General features: G+C 35.9%; 5 protein-coding genes across 5 annotated transcripts; 3 read left to right on the forward strand and 2 right to left on the reverse strand.

Moving 5' to 3' along the window:
* Window positions 1–678: 678 nt before the first annotated feature.
* Window positions 679–2,559, forward strand: OCT59_026063 (uncharacterized protein; the record flags this gene model as incomplete). Its single annotated transcript, XM_066142915.1, has 1 exon — window positions 679–2,559. The coding sequence occupies one exon, from the start codon at window positions 679–681 to the stop codon at window positions 2,557–2,559; it is 1,881 nt and encodes a 626-aa protein (XP_065992487.1).
* Window positions 2,560–2,672: 113 nt separating this feature from the next.
* OCT59_026064 (uncharacterized protein) lies at window positions 2,673–3,143 on the forward strand (the record flags this gene model as incomplete). Its single annotated transcript, XM_066142916.1, has 1 exon — window positions 2,673–3,143. One exon carries the CDS (start codon window positions 2,673–2,675, stop codon window positions 3,141–3,143), a length of 471 nt encoding a protein of 156 aa, XP_065992488.1.
* Window positions 3,144–3,236: 93 nt separating this feature from the next.
* On the forward strand, window positions 3,237–3,641 carry OCT59_026065 (uncharacterized protein; the record flags this gene model as incomplete). The annotated part of the gene is made up of 1 exon (XM_066142917.1): window positions 3,237–3,641. The coding sequence occupies one exon, from the start codon at window positions 3,237–3,239 to the stop codon at window positions 3,639–3,641; it is 405 nt and encodes a 134-aa protein (XP_065992489.1).
* An 8,892-nt stretch (window positions 3,642–12,533) lies between these two features.
* On the reverse strand, window positions 12,534–13,049 carry OCT59_026066 (uncharacterized protein; the record flags this gene model as incomplete). Its single annotated transcript, XM_066142918.1, has 1 exon — window positions 12,534–13,049. The coding sequence occupies one exon, from the start codon at window positions 13,047–13,049 to the stop codon at window positions 12,534–12,536; it is 516 nt and encodes a 171-aa protein (XP_065992490.1).
* A 2,641-nt stretch (window positions 13,050–15,690) lies between these two features.
* On the reverse strand, window positions 15,691–16,880 carry OCT59_026067 (uncharacterized protein; the record flags this gene model as incomplete). Its single annotated transcript, XM_066142919.1, has 2 exons — window positions 15,691–16,449; window positions 16,659–16,880. 2 exons carry the CDS (start codon window positions 16,878–16,880, stop codon window positions 15,691–15,693), a joined length of 981 nt encoding a protein of 326 aa, XP_065992491.1.
* Between the last annotated feature and the right edge of the window lie 2,951 nt (window positions 16,881–19,831).

A 19,831-nucleotide genomic window follows, 5' to 3' on the forward strand; every position in this document is an offset into this window, starting at 1 on the left:
CCCAGAACCGGCTCCTAAAGAGCAACCTATCCCAGAACCTGACACAGAACTAGAAGTTGACTGGGACCCTGAACCAAAGGAAGGTACTCGAGCACACTGGGCTTGGCATGAAAGGCACCGATGGGATCGTAAGCCATGGGTCAAGAATTCAAAGGACCAGGTCTTCAATGATCTCCACAATACAGGTAAGGATTTATGGGCTAAGTACCAAGACGTGTCAGACAACTATGACTGGGAAATACTCGCGTTTGAAGTAGAGGAATGTCCCACAACACGTATTGAGGACGAGTACCAGTACTACCTTAGGGAGGTAGTAGACCGCTTCAAGGACTGGATAGAATATAATGGGTACTTACCTAAAACACCTAGCCGTAAAGAACTCGCAGATCTAATAAGAGCATATAAGGAGGATCATGATGCCGAGATTATCCCTACCACCTCCGGTTATGAAACTATGAAGATGAATAAGGGTAAGGCACGAGAAATCCCAGAGGAACGTCCAAAAACTGATATGGAACGTGAATGGGAAGCCGCTAATGGATTTGTAGACGAGCTGGATATTGATGAGGCCTGTGATATGATTGACTCCTTTTAATAAGATAAGCGCCTCTTAGTTATCTTATATTTTTTATATAAAAAACCTATATTACAATTGAATACAATTCATAGTTATATCAAATGGCCTATTCAAAAATTGCACGTGCTTTGCCTACAAGACCAGATATCAAAGAACTACAGTATTCAGGCGCAAGATTTTCTAGAGGAGCTATTGCCAGACTTGGACAGCAACTCCAATCCCGGTATCCGACACACAAATTTCAGATTCTGCTTCCCTATGAAAACTGGAAACCCGGTGGATGGACATCAGGAAACCAACCAGCCAGCCTCTTCTCACTCTTGGACCACTACGACGAAGCACAACTACCGGATGATGCAGACCCTGATTATTTTGAACGATTCATAATTTATGTGAGAGATGCCCCACCGGTTGCAGGGGGTTGCAACGGGGAGCTAAATGATTGCCTGTATGAATGCCTGAAATATATCTACGGCACATTCTCTAAAATGCCAAAGTCAATCAAAAAGCCCGAGTATATCAAAAAGGCATTAGGTCTCAATCGTGATGCTCCAGTTCCAGTCTCATATATGGATAAGGTTGAACAACTTGCAGGAAGCCTTGCACTTAATATTGTAGGGGATTCCACTCGAATTTCCAAGAGCAAATCTGACAGACGTGCAACACTTATCCTGTCTGAAGGCCACTACTCTCTTGCACTGAATCCCGGAAGACTCCACCCTAGCAAATTAGATAGAAAACAAAAGTCTCCCTTTGTTTATCGTGAAGATGGGGTTAATAATGTAGTAACAATATACAATGGTAAGACAGTTAAGTCTCTTACAGTTGGACAGTTTCAGAAAGGTAAGAACTCTGATAGTTACTCCTTCATCCCTATCGAGAAGAATTGTAAAACTGGAATATATGAAACACTTGAGGAAACATACCAGAGGATCCATGAAGAGCGGGATTCCTTCCTACAGGCTACAAAGAAGTTCGGTCTAGGAATCGACTTATCTTACCACAACTGGTCGTACAAGAGAACTGCACTCTGGCTTTTTGAACGGTTTAGTGTAGGGGTTCCAGCCAATGATCCTCTTGACCCAGTCGAAGCAGAGTGGATAAGTGATGCAATGATGGGAGGTCTTATCTGGGCAGACAATGAATGGAAGGGCTATGGAAGGCAATACGACGTGACAAGTTTGTATCCAAGTATTCAGCAATCAAATGCAAACTTTCCAATCCGACAAGGTAAGTTTCAAATACTCAAAGACTTTGTAGACCATAGAGGTTATGCCTTGTATGGATTATTTCGTGCTAGCTCCCAGGGAGCGCCCAAGGGCAAGGTAAGTGGTAATGACATTCTCTTCCGACAGAATAAGAGGGGAGTCTATACATTCATTGACTTACAACGAGCAAAGAAACTTGGACTCGATATACAGTTAATCCAGGATGGAAAGCCAAATGCCTTGATATATGACAGAGAAGCAAGAATTCCTGGGACTGTAATATTTGGTGAGTATGTCCACTTTCTCTTCAATATAAAGAACCAGGGTGGCGTGGCCGGTCGTGTTGCAAAGAGAGTTCTCAATACACTATGGGGAGCACTCTGCCAGAGGAAACGCAATTACAAGACACTCACCACAGATCAAACAGATCCATTCAAGTTTCCAGAAGGCCACACACTTGACTCCATCGTACCAGTAGGATCTGACCAGTGGCGATTCCAGTTCACAAACCCAGGTAGTCCCTTCAAGGGTGAGTATCCTAGGATCGCTCCATTCTTATTAGCACATGGACGGAAGACGACTTCAGAGTTATTAGAACCATATAAGGATAAAGTACGACGCATCCATACAGATGGATTTATTCTAGAGGAACAGCCGAGTAGTCCTACACTTATCACTTGTCCAGAAAATGCATCCAAAGCATTGAAAGCTCTCAAGTTTGAAACCGCAGGATACTGCCATGTGAAAAATGCAAACAAGGTTATCTGGACATGATTGCCAAGAATGCGGTTGGATTTACAGTAGGTATATATATTTTTTCTTGCTTGAATGTAAAGTCAATTTGAAGATTCCTATTTATTACAAAGTACAAAAAAGTATAAGGAATCATGTCAACATATACCGAATTAGCAAGCATTATTAACAGCACTGACAGCATTAGTGATAAAGTTATTTATGATGCATCACACAATCAGTTCACCATTGTCTCTGATGAAACTGTCCTCAAGATTATCCGTGCATTGAAAGACACTATAGTAGTCGCATTAGTATCTGGGTTTAGCAAAACCAGCTACCTTGTCCAGGATCATGTGAAGTATATCAAGAGAATCCAGACAGCAAAGTCTCCTGTATCATATGTGAAGTTCGTGGCCAGAAAACTCTTCCCAGATAATGCAGCATATACTGCTAAGATAGCAAAGATTCGTGAATCATACAAGAATAAACAAGCTCTTTTAGACAAACTTGAGGCCCTCTTCGAGTTGTATTATAATGTAACTAAGGACTCATTAACAGGTCCCCCAAAGCGAGCTGTCACTATGAATGAGGCTGAGAAAACCTTAGCAGAACTTCTTGCATAAGCGGCTCCTGTACGAATTTAGTTTATATTTTTTATCCATTTGTAATGGGCATACAGTAATTGAAGATGGCTATAGTATAAGTAACATAACATCATGTTAGACCGGTTACCAGTAGAAATAGTCGAACGCATTGTCACAAAAATCCCGGATACTGACCTTATTGCAGCGAGTAAGGTAGATAGAGTGTGGTGGCAGGAAGTTCGTCGAGAGGCATATAAGAGGTGGAAAAATTATGCCACTACGATCAGGGATGTGTACTGTGAAATCCGAGCTCTCGGAAAGCATTATATAAAGAGGGAAATTGACTGGATAACGTTTGAAGATGTAAACGACCTCTATAAAAGATGGATAAACTGCCTTACCGAGGATCAGCTTTATATTATGGAAAAAATGCTTAGGAATGGGATGGTCGTGGACCCCCAAGAGAGGGAAACCATAGAGTATGCATTAAGTGAACAAAGATGGGGAGGCGATCCTTGGGGACTGGGAGTGGTATGAATGGACTAACAGGAGTAGCTTATTTATCGGGTATCCTCATATTTCTTGACAAGGACTGATGACCATGTAACCTTATCATCAGGTATCCTTGCATTTTTTCGACAAGGATTGATGACCATGTAACCTTATCATCAGGTATCCTTGCATTTTTTAATAAGGATTGATGACCATGTAACCTTGTCATCAGGTATTCTCGTATTTTTTGATAAGGACTGATGACCGTGTCACTTGGTTATTGTAAATTGAAGAAAACTATTAGGTATGTAGACACGTACAGAAAAAAGACATGTCTTACCCTTATATAGCTAACCCTATAACTGGACGTCCAATTATTATCGGTGGAGATACCTTTAATCGAATAGTTATGGAATCCCATGATTATATTGATGGAAGGCTTGTCCGTAGACAAACTGCACCTCCACCTGAAGAGCAACCTGTATATTTAAATACAGATACAGGACGTTATGTTCGACGTGGTACTAGAACATATTATAGACTGATTGAGAGTGACTATGAGGTAGTTGAGGATTACTACCTTGTCCATTATGAAGAAGAGGCGCTTATAGAGGAAATCATCAATGAAACACGCTATAATGAGGAAAATCTTGATGGGCAGCGGTTAACTTTCAATGATATACAACAAATCAGGACTGCTATTCAGGCTGACCAAGATGAATATGATGATTTTATCTTACAGCAAGATACGACTAACGGAACACTTTCCTCCGGTCCTTCCGGTCGTCCACGAACTTTGGAAGACCATACCCCGAGACTTGCAGAGCTTAATATTGAGTTGTGTAGGGAATGTCTCATGCCTGTAAGCCCAAGTGACTTAACGGACAAGTTGTGCAAGGACTGCTCCGAATAGTTACTTAATTTTGAATAATTCTTTTTTACATAAAGAAAGATAGCCATGTCAACATCAATCGTAATAAACCAATGCCAAAACTGTGGAGTAATCACTCCAAAAACAGCATATAGAGGATTATCCAGCGTGTTGTATAGACAGATTATAAAGAAGATTGGTGACGAGAGTGAACCTTTACAAGCCTTGGGACTTGCTAGGGATAAGTTAGTTCAGATCATTCGTCGGGGAAGTAATGTGGACTTTACACAATTGTTTACACAAAAACTGGATATGAATATTATGGATGGAGAGCCATATGAAGATATTAGGAAGTGGCTTCTCGAACAGCTTATAGCCATAGGTTATGACAGTGGAGAAATTGCTTTATATCAATTTCTAAGGGATACATATCCAGATGGTATTGACGAGCCTTTCACTACATTCTATGAGAACTATGTAAATCATATAAGTAATCCAATGACTAAGAACTTTGCTTCTCGTGCTTTAGGAGCAATAGGGTTGAAGGCTAAGATGTTAAGGATTGACTTTGAAGGCCGTAAAAAAAGTGCTATGATTCTTAAAGCTTCTGCAGACGAATTACTTGATATTCTCACAAGATACTATTAATTCCTACTTGTAATGCTCGACGGTCCATGTGGCTCTTAGAAAAGATCTGTAGAAGGACTTCAATACCTTCTATTATTTGTTTATTATCCAGAGGGCGACTAGACTTCAGGGCTTCATATCGGGAGAATAACTCCTTCACATTCTCAGTTTTCAGAGTTTCAGTCTTTGCAGTCTTACCCTGTACTTTTGCTAAGAAATCCTGAAAGTCAGCTCCTAGGGTCTTACCAGAGAGTCCATAAGCTTCCCGAAAGACATATTTAATCCAGGTATCTGCATTCTTGGCTAAGACACCAGGTACAAGTAAATGTTGACGTTCTTTAGGGGATGGAAATACCCGAGCAAATTCAATCAAGTGTCCACCTTTTTTTGCTTCAAATACAGCTTTCTGACCATAGGGACTAAACTTGGATCGAACTGTGATTGAACTGGGTTCAGACTGAGATCGAACTGGGTTCAAACTTGGATCAAACTGAGATTGAACTGAGATCGAACTAGGATTGAACTGAGATTGCTCTGTGATCGAACTGAGACTAGTATCCCATCTTACTCGAATGGACAGTGGATCACTTTTGGACCGTCTAAGATCAAACACTACAAATTCACGTTGCAGAGTAAGATCATCAATTACTGGTGCTAATGACTCTGATTCTTCTGTATATAGGCGGATGATTCTCTTGGTATCTGTAAGGCTCCCATGACCTCCATGCAGTGAGATGTAGTTAACATTTTCTCGAATAGCCTTAGGAATGGCAAAGAATCTTTGGGCTACATAAATACATGAAATATTTTTGTGTCGTCCATGTGTAAAGTAACCAGTGATGAGATCCTGGATTTTTTTAGGTGCATCCATCAGATCCTCGAAGATTACCACAGTAGCTTGAGTAGGGTCGAAGGAATCAATCTCTGGAATCTCACTATGGGTTACTGCAGTGAATGGGATCTTCTCCTCTTCGAAAAAAATCATGTACAACTGCCCACTTTGGCTCGTCAAGATATCTGCCAACTAAAAGTACTGCATCACATAGTACATACCGATTACCATCCTCCTTTGCTTTCTTGTCACCCATTAACAAATTAATGATCATAGTTGTCTTACCTGAGTCTGAGCTACCTGCTACGGCTAATCGAAAGGGCCATGATGGAGCAAACTCATTGCCTTGTCTTGAGTCGGTCGTGTACTCGTCCAAATTGTATACATAAAGATCCATTTGAATTTTATTCTAACTTAGTTTAAATACTATGTCGACATCAACACCAATTCCAGTTTATACTCCTTCAGAACCTACTGGACCGCCTCCTGCACACTTGGTCAATGAAAAAGACGATGATGAATTAGTTAGAATACTTAAGGCTCATGCAAATTTATTGACTACCAGGGGTCGTTTAACTGTTGATTCAGAGATACAGGAGGCAAATAATCAAATCAAACATATTATTAATATATTAATGTATCGCTGTAAAGCAAAACATGAAGAACTTGGTATTACAAAAGATTTGTTAGTTTTTGCACAAGGTAAGATAAATGCATTTGATGAAACGTTTACTAATTTAGAACGTCAATTAGTTATTATACGTGCTGCCAATGATAATTTCATAGAAGAAAACCATAACCTGCAAAGAGATTATGATACTATGGTAGAGCTTCGTCGACGGGCTATAGGTGAACGTAATCAGGCACGACATGAACGTAATGTATTACAAGCAGATTATACTCAAGCAGTAAGGGATCGTAATGAGGCTCAAAATGCTGTGAATCGTGGTAATATCCTTTTAAATCATTGGCGGCTGAGGGCTACTCGGACTGGAGGACAACTTGTATTGGTTAATGCGCAACTTGGACAGGTTAATGCACAGCTAGCACATGCTAATAATAGGGTGCGTTTTGGGATTCAGACATTAGGAAGACTTAGGAATAGACTTTTCCAACAGATAGCTGCTCTTAGAATTCAGGTACAATGGTTTCGAATTAGACAATTGAACCCTCCTCCACCTATATTAAACAATCCACTAGAGACGATATGGCTACCACTGCGATAGGATTGCCGATTTTTGAGGGTAAAGCTACTGATGATATTGATACATTTGTTAGGCTTTATATGGGTTATCTTGATACTATTAATCTTAACCCATACGCTGCTGGAGGGCCACCAGAGTCTTGGAAAAGAGCTATGGGTATACTTAGAAGCTGCATGGCTGGTGAAGCGGCTGAATGGTTTGATCGAGAAATTACAGGAAAAAATTGGGAACTTTCTGGTATCACTTCAAGAGGTGGAGCTAATTTAGCTGCTTTTGTAGCATTAGTAATACCAGAAGGTGCAGGAGGACCAAATGCAGGTACCTATGTAAATGGGTCTGAAGCACATGTTCATGCTACAGATGCAGCTAATGCATTAGTAACTATTAGAGCAGCATTTATTCCTACCCATGATTTAATAGGTGGAGATAAAGCTTGGGGAAGAGCTGGTGCTCGTCCGACAGATAGAGCTGCTCCAGCTACTGCAGATGCTGGTGTTGCTGCTAATAATAATCGTTCTATAGTTTTTCCAGGTATTAAACCTAACCAGGCGCTTTATTGGCTTAGAACACAATTTCCAACTATTTTAGATGAAAAGAAACGTATCCGTTTTAACAGTCTTTATCAGGAAAATGAGCCAGTCGATGCATTTTATAGAACTGTAAAGAGAGCTGGAAAATTACTAAAACTAACTGATGATCTTATTATCGACCAGTTCTTTAGAGGTCTTTCGGCTGATAATATTTTTGAAGCAGAAAGGTTTAGTAATCTTAATCCTGATGACTTGGTTAAACATCTGAGAAATTTAGAACGGAGAAGGGCTGAAATGCGCTTGGGGTTACAAGATAGAAATCGACGACTTCAAGCAGATTACAGTGATGTAACTCAACCTCCGTTAGGAAAACAGGAACCTGTAGTACTGACATCAAAGTCATCTGGGGTTACTCAAGAACAATTACAAGAGTTACTTAAGGCTCAAGCTGAGGAACTTACCAAGAATTTTCAGGTGCAATTTAAACAATTACAGGCTCGGCCAGTTCGTAATCCACCAGTCTATAGACAGCAGATTAAACCTGTTCGACCAAAACCACAGAGACGTGTTGTTCAGGATCCTCAGGATCCTGATTGGGATGATGGTTATGTAGATCATGATGTTGGTGATGACCCTGATGCTCCTGAGTGGACTTTGGATGATCATCAAAATGCTATTGATCTTATTATGGGATATAAACGTGGGACGTCTAAAATACTTACAAAACAACTTCAGAAGGCTAAAGATAGACGTGATGATCTGGATTTGGCCCGAGCAATGAGAAACCTTGATCTTAATGATGATGCTATGGACATTGATACTGCGAGTTTTGGTGAAAAGGTAGAATTGAGAGAAAAAGATGGTGATGTCTATATGGTTCGTGTTGGGTCAAAAAAAAAGTAGGTTCGAGTATCTCAAAACTTCTTAAGTCGTCCCCAAATAAGACAGCAGTTAGCTCTTCTAGTGTGCCATTGAAAGGCAAAGCAACCCCTATTAAGATTCCTATGAAAGTTACTGGTAGTAAGTCTACACCTGCAAAAGCTGTTACTAAGAATGATTTATTAAGCCTGTTAAGGTCTGCAGACTTTAGGAAATTACTCCGTGAGATTCTTCAGGAGGAGTTATTGTCTGCTAGAAAAGTCACAGAGATTCCGGAGGACCTAGTTGAGGAGGAACAAGAAGAGGATATCAGGGTAGATGATTCTATGGATATTGACATAGCTCGTTTAGAGAATACTAAAGATCTTTTAGCACTGGATGGGGAGGTTAATGGAATAGCAATTCAGTGTTTAGCAGACACTTGTGCTAATGCGTCTTTTATTCAGAGAGAAGCTGCTGAGGAATTAGGGTTGGATATCGACAAGAGTATTACATATAACATATCTGGTGCTTCAGGAACAGGTAGGACATTCGGCATGGTAAAGGGAGTGACAATCAAACTTACCCCTGATTATGCTATCACTGAGGACCTTGCAGTCTTAAGTGGTTACAAGCATAGGGAAATTGGGTTAAGCCGAACGTGTCTGAAACGTTACAATTATGATGTCCATGAATCACGCGAACATATCGCCCTTACCTGTAATGGGAAGAATGTTTTTATCCCGATAGTTCCTGATGCTAATCGAGGGGATAAAAAATAAGACCCTTTAATTCTTCTATTTTTTTTTATTCCCAAAATTTGCGAATTAAGTCAGGGACATCCTCCTTCAACCGGTCAGCAGGTTCCCAAGTAGCCTCAGTGTCTGGATAGCGCTCCCACTTAACCAAATACTGGTCTTGACCTTTTCTAATGCGATGCTGAAGTATCTGCTCAGGAACAAATCTTTCAGGTTGTCCTCTTATCACAGAGTCAGGTGGAGGCTTTTCATTAATAGGAACTACTTGCAATTCCTTTCGGGTATATGCACATCTGGATACACCTAATCGACCATGTGGTCCATTAAGGAGATATGTAGGAGGCTGTTCGGGTGAGAGTATCATTTTTTTGATTACACGAATGTTTGGGTTCCATCTTATGTCTCCTGTACGGAATTTTCCGTGAAGTTTATTACCGAGTACTGAGATAGGTTCATTTAACTTGACTCTGACACGTGCTCCTTCAGAGAGGAGATCCGTCTTTTTTGACACTTTGGGTGATCCTGTCGGAATGTCTGGGGGATTTCTCTGCCAGAGTTCATTTACTTTACTCACTATATTATGGAAATCTTCTGACCATTCCACGGATGTCACCCCGGTTTTCAACTCCTGTGCTACCATTCGTTTAAGAAGGGGTTCTTGGATGGCTTGGATAGCTCTTTCAGCATAAGATTGCTGTTTATGCCTTCCTGGCTCTCCGAACCTCATCATTACCCCTAGGCTGTTCAGGAAAAAATCACGTACCTGGTCGTTAGTGAATTCTGATCCGGAGTCTGTCTCCAGTCTGTGTGTTGGTGGCTTAATACGATTTCTTCTGTAGATTTTGACAAACCCGTTTAGAACTCTATTTGCAGTCTTATCCTTTAGGGGTTCTGCATCAACTCTCTTTCCTGCAACTTCCACCACTACGAGAAAATAGTGGAATCCTTTGGGGTCAACTGGCATCTCTGCAAGATCTGCCTGATGTGTTGCATTTGGTTTCCATACAATTACCTTTGGGCGTTCTGTTGACTTTTCCTTTAGGGGCTTTTTGTATAGGTTGTAGTGCTCTTCACCTTTTAGAATTCGTGCTGGTACTCCGGAGAGATTGTAGTACTTATAGTAATTCTCTAAGTGTGACATATTACAACAAATTAAAGGAATGGTTTTAGACTTCAAATCTTAAAATGACACGTTTTTACTGCCTAAAGTGCAAGAAGGAAACTGAGACGGCTAGTGAAATACAAGATATGACTACAAATGGGCGTTACCGGCTGCATGGTGACTGTGTGGTTTGTAGTATGCATAAAAATACTTTTACTGGAATAGACTGGGTGATCAAGAAGAAGACTAAGGAGAAAAAGAAAGAAACCGCTGCTAAGAGACAGCAGACGGCTTACAATCGGCAGTGCAAAAAACTTGGACAGAAAATCTTAGATTCTGATGACGCGTGTAAACAGTGTATTGATAAATGCCTTAAGGAGGCAAAAAAAGAGGAAGACGGATTAGTACTGTCTTCTAAACTTATCTGGATATGCTCTATTCTCAATACCCATTGTTCAATTACTTATTTTTTCTGACGGGGAAAGTGGCCGTAGTTCGGTGGTCGTAGTTCGGCGGTCATAGTTTGGTGTCCCAGGTATGTAGATAAAGGGTGGTCATAGTTCGGTGGTCGTAGTTCGGTGGTCGTAGTTCGGCGGTCATAGTTCGGTGGCATAGTTCGGTGTCTCAGGTAAGTAGATAAAGGGTGGTCATAGCTTAAATCGGGTTTTGGAGCCTGAGGGGCTAACTAAGGTGGCCATAGTATTATCATAAGTTTTTTTGAACTGTGGCCAGTACTATGACCGGATATTCTGTCTGATTTTGGCTTTATTCGCGTTTTTATCCACTTTTTAGTAGTCTGGTCATAGTGGTCATAGTGGTCATAGTAGTTTTAATATATAAGAAAAAATGGATAAAAAAAAGGAGTTGGAAAGTAGTGTGACCAGCCATGGCCACTGTGGCCATGGTAGTAGTATATATGGGGGATTCCAGGGCCATTATGGCCCAAGTAGGTACTGCGAGGACGTGAGTCCGAGGTGGGGTGAGCGGTAGCGAGACCCACATCCAGACCGATGACGAGGATCATTTTTTTGATGACACAGATATTGGGATTCCATCTTATGTCACCTGTACGAAATTTTCCATGGAGTTTATTCCCGAGTACTGAAATAGGTTCGTCTAATTCAGAGAGAAGTTCCGTCTTTTTTGACACTTTGGGTGACCCTGTCGGAATGTCTGGGGGATTTCTCTGCCAGATTTCATCTATTTTATTAACTACATCACGGAAATCTTCTGACCATTCCACGGATGTCACCCCGGTCTTCAACTCCTGTGCCACCATTCGTTTTAGGAGAGGTTCCTGGATTGCTTGGATGGCTCGTTCAGCGTATGATTGCTGTTTGTGTCTTCCTGGTTCGCCGAACCTCATCATCACCCCTAGGCTGTTCAGGAAAAAATCACGTACCTGATCATTGGTGAATTCTGATCCGGAGTCTGTCTCTATTCGATGTGTTGGTGGCTTAATGCGATTTCTTCTGTAGATTTTAACAAATCCATTGAGAACCTTATTTGCGGTTTTATCCTTTAGGGGTTCTGCATCGACTTGTTTACCCGCGACTTCCACCACTACGAGGAAATAGTGGAATCCTTTGGGGTCGACTGGCATCTCTGCAAGATCTGCCTGATGTGTTGCATTTGGTTTCCATACAACTACTCGTGGACGCTCTGATGACTTCTCCTTTAGGGGCTTTTTATATAGGTTGTAGTGCTCCTCACCTTTTAGAATTCGTGCCGGTACTCTGGAGAGATTGTAGTATTTGTAGTAATTCTCTAAATGCGACATATTACGACAAATTAAAGGAAAGATTTCGGACTTCAAATCTTAAGATGACACGATTTTACTGCCTAAAGTGTAAGAAGGAAACTGAGACTGCTAGTGAAATACAAGATATGACCACAAATGGCCGCTATCGTTTACATGGTGACTGTGTAGTTTGTGGGATGCATAAGAATACTTTTACTGGGATAGACTGGGTTATCAAAAAGAAAACCAAGGAGAAGAAAAAAGAAACTGCGGATAAAAGACATCAGACGGCGTACAATCGGCAATGCAAAAAACTCGGGCAGAAAATCTTAGATTCTGATGACACGTGTAAGCAGTGTATTGATAAATGCCTTAAGGAGGCAAAAAAGAGGAAGACGGATTAGTACCGCCTTCTAAAAGTATTCCTCATCATCTGAGTCATCGAGAGATACCTCTCCATCATCTGATTCATCATCCGAGTCATCAGGAGTGCGACCTTCCTTAAGCAATTGGATGTTGTACGTTATTTGAGTCCATTTCTCCCAGTCAGACTCTTGCGTTATAAAGCCGCATCTGAGGAGTGCTCTTTCTATTACTACCATCCCTGCAAACCTGGTGTATTTTTTCTGATCGGCTTCATTGAAATTGTCAATGGCTTCTTTGTAGTAGTCTACTGCCTGTTTGTATACCTCTTCGGCTTCTTTATGCCGCTTCCACAACTCGGCTTTACAACAGTTATACCAGAGTCTGTTAATCTTGAGATGTTTTCCGAATTCTTTAACCGGAAGGTTTCTGACCATCTCTGCTACTATGTCCGGGTCATTGAGGGGTGATGCCTGAATTTGGATCCATTTACGGATTCCATAGATGTCTACAAGATCAAGCCCGAGGTCTTCGGTAAGAGAAGTGGCGGCGTGTAAGTTTATCATTGTATGTTACTTATAGTTACCTAATCTTCAATTGCCGAATATATTTTTTCTGACGGGGGTAAGTGGTCATAGTTCGGCTGCCATAGTTCGAGTGCCATAGTTCAGGACATAGGGAATCATACTTGGAGGGTCTAGGTGAGTATATAAAGGGTAATCATAGCGTGAATCGGGTTTTGGGGTCTGAGGGGCTGACTAAGGCTGCCATAGTATTATTATAAGATTTTTCGTACTATGGCAGATACTATGGCAGGAGATTCTGTTTGATTTCGGCTTTATTCGCGTTTTTATTCCATTTTTAAGTAGTTTGCCATAGTTGCCATAGTTGTCATAGTAAGTTATATATAAGAAAAAATGTAGAAAAAAAAAAAGTGGAAAAATACCGTGGCAGACCATGGTACTGTGGCAGGTAAACCTGCCCCACGGAGGGGGGATGTAGGTACTGCGAGGCCGTGGCCGAGGTGGGATGAGCGCTAGCGAGGCACACTACCAGCCCGACGACACAAAAAATCATATTGTCTTTATTCTTATAAATTGTTTAAATGCTGAAACTCTAATTAAATCATATAGAAAGTATTGCCGAAACCCTCTAGTTTCGGCAAGCAACCTTATTTATTAAGTAATATTAAATAAAAATTTAAATTTTAAAAATACATTAAAGAATGTAAATTTATTTGCAATTCAGTATAGTATGATCATAAAAAATATAAATTACTCCACTGCATTTTCATGAAAATTGGATTTTGACTGCTAAACAACTTTTAATTAATAAAAGAAGTCGATTTCCTTTGACCAAAATGTTCAAAATACGTTCTGAAGTGACAAAACAGAAAAAATAAAATTCATGAATGAGTACCGTTGTGAAAAACGTGAATAACCCTTCAAGTATTAACTGTACCTTCATGAAAATTAATATCCAAGCAGATTATGACCCACTGAAAAACTTTCAATTAATATAAGAAGTCAATTTACTTTGACTAAAATGCTCAAAATACGCTCTGAAGTGACAAAACGGAAAAAATAAAATTCGTGAATGAGTATCGTTGTGAAAAACGTGAATAACCCTTCAAGTATTAACTGTACCTTCATGAAAATTAATATCCAAGCAGATTATGACCCACTGAAAAACTTTCAATTAATATAAGAAGTCAATTTACTTTGACTAAAATGCTCAAAATACGCTCTGAAGTGACAAAACGGAAAAAATAAAATTCGTGTTGTGAAAAACGTGAATAATTCTTCAAGTATTAACTGTACCTTCGTGAAAATTAATATCCAAGTAGATTATCACCTGCTGAACAACATTCAATTAATATAAGAAGTCAATTTACTTTGTCTAAAGTGCTCAAAATACGCTCTGAAGTGACAAAACGGAAAAAATAAAATTCGTGAATGAGTACCGTTGTGAAAAACGTGAATAACTCTTCAAGTATTAACTGTACCTTCATGAAAATTAATATTCGAACAGATTATTACTCGCTGAACAACTTTCAATTAATATAAGAAGTCGATTTACTTTGACTAAAGTGCCGAAAATACGCTCTAAAGTGATAAAATAGAAAAAATAAAATTCCATTGTGAAAAACGTGAATAACTCTTCAAGTATTAACTGTACCTTCATGAAAATTAATATCCAAGCAGATTTTGACCCGCCAAAAAACTTTCAATTAATATAAGAAGTTGATATACTTTGACTAAACTGCCCAAAATACGCTCTGAAGGTAAAAAAAATTTTGTAACTTAGTACTATTATGTAAAAATGTAAATAACTCCAAAAATATTAACTGTGCTTTCATGTAGATTAATATCTTAACAGCTTCAAACTTGCTGAACTACTTTCAATTAAAGAGCAAGATTTACTTTGGCCAAAATGCTCAAACCATAATTTGAAATATGTGTAAACAAACTATAATATTTGTTTATATTTAAATTCTGAGTTATTTAATTTAAATGTGTTTGTTTATATTTAAGGAAAAAAAATAAAATTTTACTTCTATTTTATTAGGTTTTTGTAAACGAAAAGACAAAAAAATAATCAGCTGAAAAAATAAAAAAATTCTTTGTTAATAACCGTAATACGTGATCACATGTTGCAATATTAAAATCGGAAATCCTATATTTAAATTGGTAATACGTATTACATATATGACCGATAGGCCAAATTATATCTCCTGCTATTACAATTGTAAAATTGTAAAATAATATTAAAATTATGAATAAATTAAAAGTAAATTGGCAAAAATTCTAACCTGTATTAAGCAGTATTAAGAAAATTTTTTGATAAATTTAGATTAGATTTATGTGTAGCATAAATAATTATGTTAACGTGTACATTAATTAGTTACGAAATCACTCGTTATAAAAAGATTTATTTTTTTTAATAAAATTAAACCATTATATCATAATTTCAGATCATAAATTTTATGTTTTTATTATATATAAGAAAATATATGTATATTCTTTTTTTAAAAGAAGTGAAACAAATTATTATAGAAAAAAAATATTTTTTTAACAAAAAAATGTGGATCCTTGTGAATAATACTAAATTTTCTGTTACTAATTTCTTTAAGATTTAATTTCTATAATTTATGGAAATGATTTTTGACATATTTTCTTATTATTTGTATAATACGCAAAATAATTTTTATTTCTTTCCGCGTCCTCCACGACCTCCTTTTTTATTATAACTTCTTTTCGGTTTAATAGGTTGATCAATTTCACCATCACACAAATCAGATAATTGGCGTTTTTTAGTTTTATTAGCATTAATAGACGTATTATCATCTATCATAACCAGGTCTATAGGAGATTGATTTGTTCCTACTGTATCTTCTTTGTCTGAATCATTATCACTTTCTTTTTCATATGCATTTTCTATTTCTGTGGTATTTGAATCCGATTTTGGGGTAATATGTGTTTTTACTGGTGAATTAGGAGTTGATTTATTCCTCCTTTGAGCAAATGCGTTGGTGGTTGATCTTTGTGGTGAGGGTTGGTAATTGTTACTTGAAGTTGAAGTACGAAATCGAACATCATAATCGATCAACTTTGCATCTATCTGTACGTATGTTGTTGATCCGTCTGTATAAATTGCCTCAAGAAATCCAGCGACGAAAAAATTGGCAAATTCACTCCATTTATCAGAAAGATATTCAAGCCATTTTGATTCACTTGAATATCCAATCTCAAAATTAATGTAACGTGCAGCAGAATGAAATGGTGAATAAATCAACGATTTGGTTTTAACAAAATTCATATTATTTGATGTTGACAATGGTTCACAAGCAGAAGTAGTGATATGAACGAACGGCTTTGTTGATGGAATTTTTTCAGGTTCCCATTTCAAACGTTCTCCATTACGTCCTAATTGAGGTTCTAGCACACATGCCGCTTCAACTAAGAGCTGTTTATATGAAAAAGACAAATGAAAATATTATATTTGTAATTAATATTAAAAAAATTATTTAAATTATTATCATTTTTATAAATTTTTATAATTATTATTATTAGATTATTATCATTTTTATAATTATTATTATTAAGTAAATTATAAAATTATTATTAAAATTATTATATGTCATTATTCCTTAGATACATACAAAAATTACTTACCATTAATTTATTGTCATCAATAGTGAACTTTCCACCAAAATGGACTAAGTCCCCTTCTTTAAACGCCTCATTATAATCGTGCAGCGCGTTTGAAAACTGTTTGAATCCAAAAACAGGATTTTCATTGGAAACTTTCTCACGATAGATAGCGTCCCCAAATGCTGTGTGAGAGGATTCTCTTAAACATACTACAAGTGCGATAACTGACAGAGTAGCGGTCATTTTTTTTAATTTTTTTGATAAAAAAAAATTGAAAGATTTTATATTATTTTGAGTGTAGAGAAAAAAACACCTGCAAACTATCTATAAATGTGAATAAAGCATTACAGATTTTTATATAATTGGTAAAGTACAAGATGAAAAAACTTGATTATCATAATTAATTGTATCACTTCAAGAAAGGGGGCCAGCGTAAAATCTACTCAATTTTGCCAGATTTTCTAAAAGGTTTTTGAAAAATCTGGTAAATTTTTTAAATCTTGAATAATTTTGGACATTTTACTGCAGATTGTAGTATTTTTCAGAAGATTTTCGGAATTTTTCTAAAACTTTTTGTACACTGAAGGGAACTCATCCATTAAAATTCCAATGGTGCATTATCCTCATAATCAAATTCTATAATCCCAAAAGTGTTAAATATCAAAATTTTATAATCCATAAGACAAATTATTGTCAAAATTTAATTAACACAAGGATCTTATTAGCAGGATTAACTGGTTAAAACTGTTTTGACCATAAATATATCAGTAATTCTGATCAGATTTACTTAATGCTGCCCAGAGACTTAGTAATTCAGTTATATGTTTCCAAACTCAAAATTTAATACCGAATTTTTTCCTATTTATTAATAATGGTAGTGATTCAAATAGTCTTTTTTCAACTAAATGTATTAGCGTTAGTAAAATCGAAAATTGGTACAATTTTAAGTAAAAAAAAATTTTAAATATTTTTCATATTAACTGGTTAAGGTTTTTTTGGATGGTTCTAACCTCTACTTATTATTTATTTTATTTATTTTATTTTTTTTATAGAGAGAAATTGTCATAATACATGTATTATTTTGAAATTAACATTTTAAAAATTAAATTGAAAAACTATAATTTATTAATTAACGATAAAACGTTTTTTGTTAAAATTATTTAAAAATTTTTTAAATTATAGCGAAAATGCTACAACAGTAAATAATATTATAATAGCGAAATTGATCAGCAAACAAATGAAAACATGCAAATATTAAATGATGTCTCAATTTAACAGGTATTTTCAGTGGCACAGGAAGAGTTTTTGCGAAAAGTTGGCATTAGAAGTTTTTTTCATTGTCATTGTCATTGACATTGACATTGACATTGACATTGACATTGTCATTGTCATTGTCATTGTCATTGTCATTGTCATTTACATATAAAGTTATATAAGATTAATTTGAGAGTTTTTTACCAAAAAGGAAATTTTTTTATAAAAAGAGAAATGATTTTCAATTTCGAGGCAATTCAGCAGGTGTTTTAATAACAAATTGAGAAATGATTTCCATAGAAAATCTCGTGACAAAATTTATAATAAATTTAAAAATAAATGATCAACAAATGATCAACAAAATCGTTACTAGTTTTATAAAAAACGCCCAATAATATCTTTTTATTGTTTTAATTTATAATCGTTATAAAATCTACTGTAAAATTTAGTGGTGTTTTAACGCGTTAAAATTATTTTATCATCGTTAACTTTTTGTTTCATTTATTAATCTGGAAAAACTCTCAAGTTATTTATATAGATATTCACATGGAAACGTTTATTCTTTGATAATAGTAAGTATTATAAGCCATGTCATTCCAACGGATAGCATATTTTAATAATTCGCTACAATACCGTAACGCATTTCTATTTATTGTTGGGTTATAAATTTATATTAGAATTTCCCATTAAATTAATATTTTCAAAAATCACAAACTAAGAATCTTGTAAAATATTCTGCTAATCTATTTAATAATATTTTTAAAAGTAACTTATGACAATTTAAAATCTAAAAATAGACAAATAAGATACATACAAAATTAGTGACAATAAATTACTTTTTATTAAAGAGTGTTTTGAATCAATCAATCATTGAAATTTATTATTATATAAAACTTTTTTTTAACTACCATAATACCATTGATATTAATATCTTACCTTTTAATTTGTTCCAACTATATTTCTTTTTTTATTTCTTAATAAATTCATATTTAATAAAATACTTGTTTATTAAACATTATACAAATTATTTTAGTACTTACGTATTTTCAACTTTTCAAGTAATTTTTACTGTCAATTCAAATCAACATATAATTTAATATGAATTCTAGCTATTTGAATGAAAATATCTAATTATATATTATTATATATTTTAGAAAACAAGAATATCTCAAAAGTTAATTCGAATTGAATATGTTAAAGCTACTGCAATAATTAAAATGGGTAATTTAAAATAAAACATTTATATTCAAAATATGGTAAATTTATTTTTTTTTTGTATGGATATCAACGTAGAAAAATTAAGAGTGTACATTAATATAATAACTGAACAACAAATACATTAAAAATGAATTTCTAAATGGTTTTTTTTTTACTAAATAAACATATTTATGAACAACTTTTTTTTTCGAATTAAATGTGAAATCTCATTCATAGGCATCAAAATAAGAAATATAATGGAGATACAGCAGTCAGACTTCCAAAAATTACACCCTTTATTATACATTATATAAAAACCTTTTCGTAAGCACATTTTTTGGAAAATTTACCGAGGTCAAAAGTGGTGATTATAGACAAGTTTGTCTGTAATAGTAAAAGATAATAATTACTAAAATAAATCCTTTTTATTATTAATCATATAATAAATTTTAAATGAATTAATTTAAAAACACATCGTAAATCAAAAAATAAATATTTCACCATTTCGTTTACTCTTTGTTTCTTCCAAATATACCAACACTTTGCTTCCACTCAAATTAATTCATTTTAGTTTTTTAGTTCTATGTTAATGAAAAGAACACCCATAATAAAAAATAATGTACGTTTGATAAAAAAAAATAATAAGCTGCATGTACCAAATAATGAAATATACAAACTTAATTTATTTCACAATTTATCGATAATCTTTAATAAAATATTTTACAAATAAGAAACGTTTTTAA

This window comes from Rhizophagus irregularis, chromosome 6 (assembly GCF_026210795.1).
Source record: "Rhizophagus irregularis chromosome 6, complete sequence".
NCBI classification, from domain to species: domain Eukaryota; kingdom Fungi; phylum Glomeromycota; class Glomeromycetes; order Glomerales; family Glomeraceae; genus Rhizophagus; species Rhizophagus irregularis.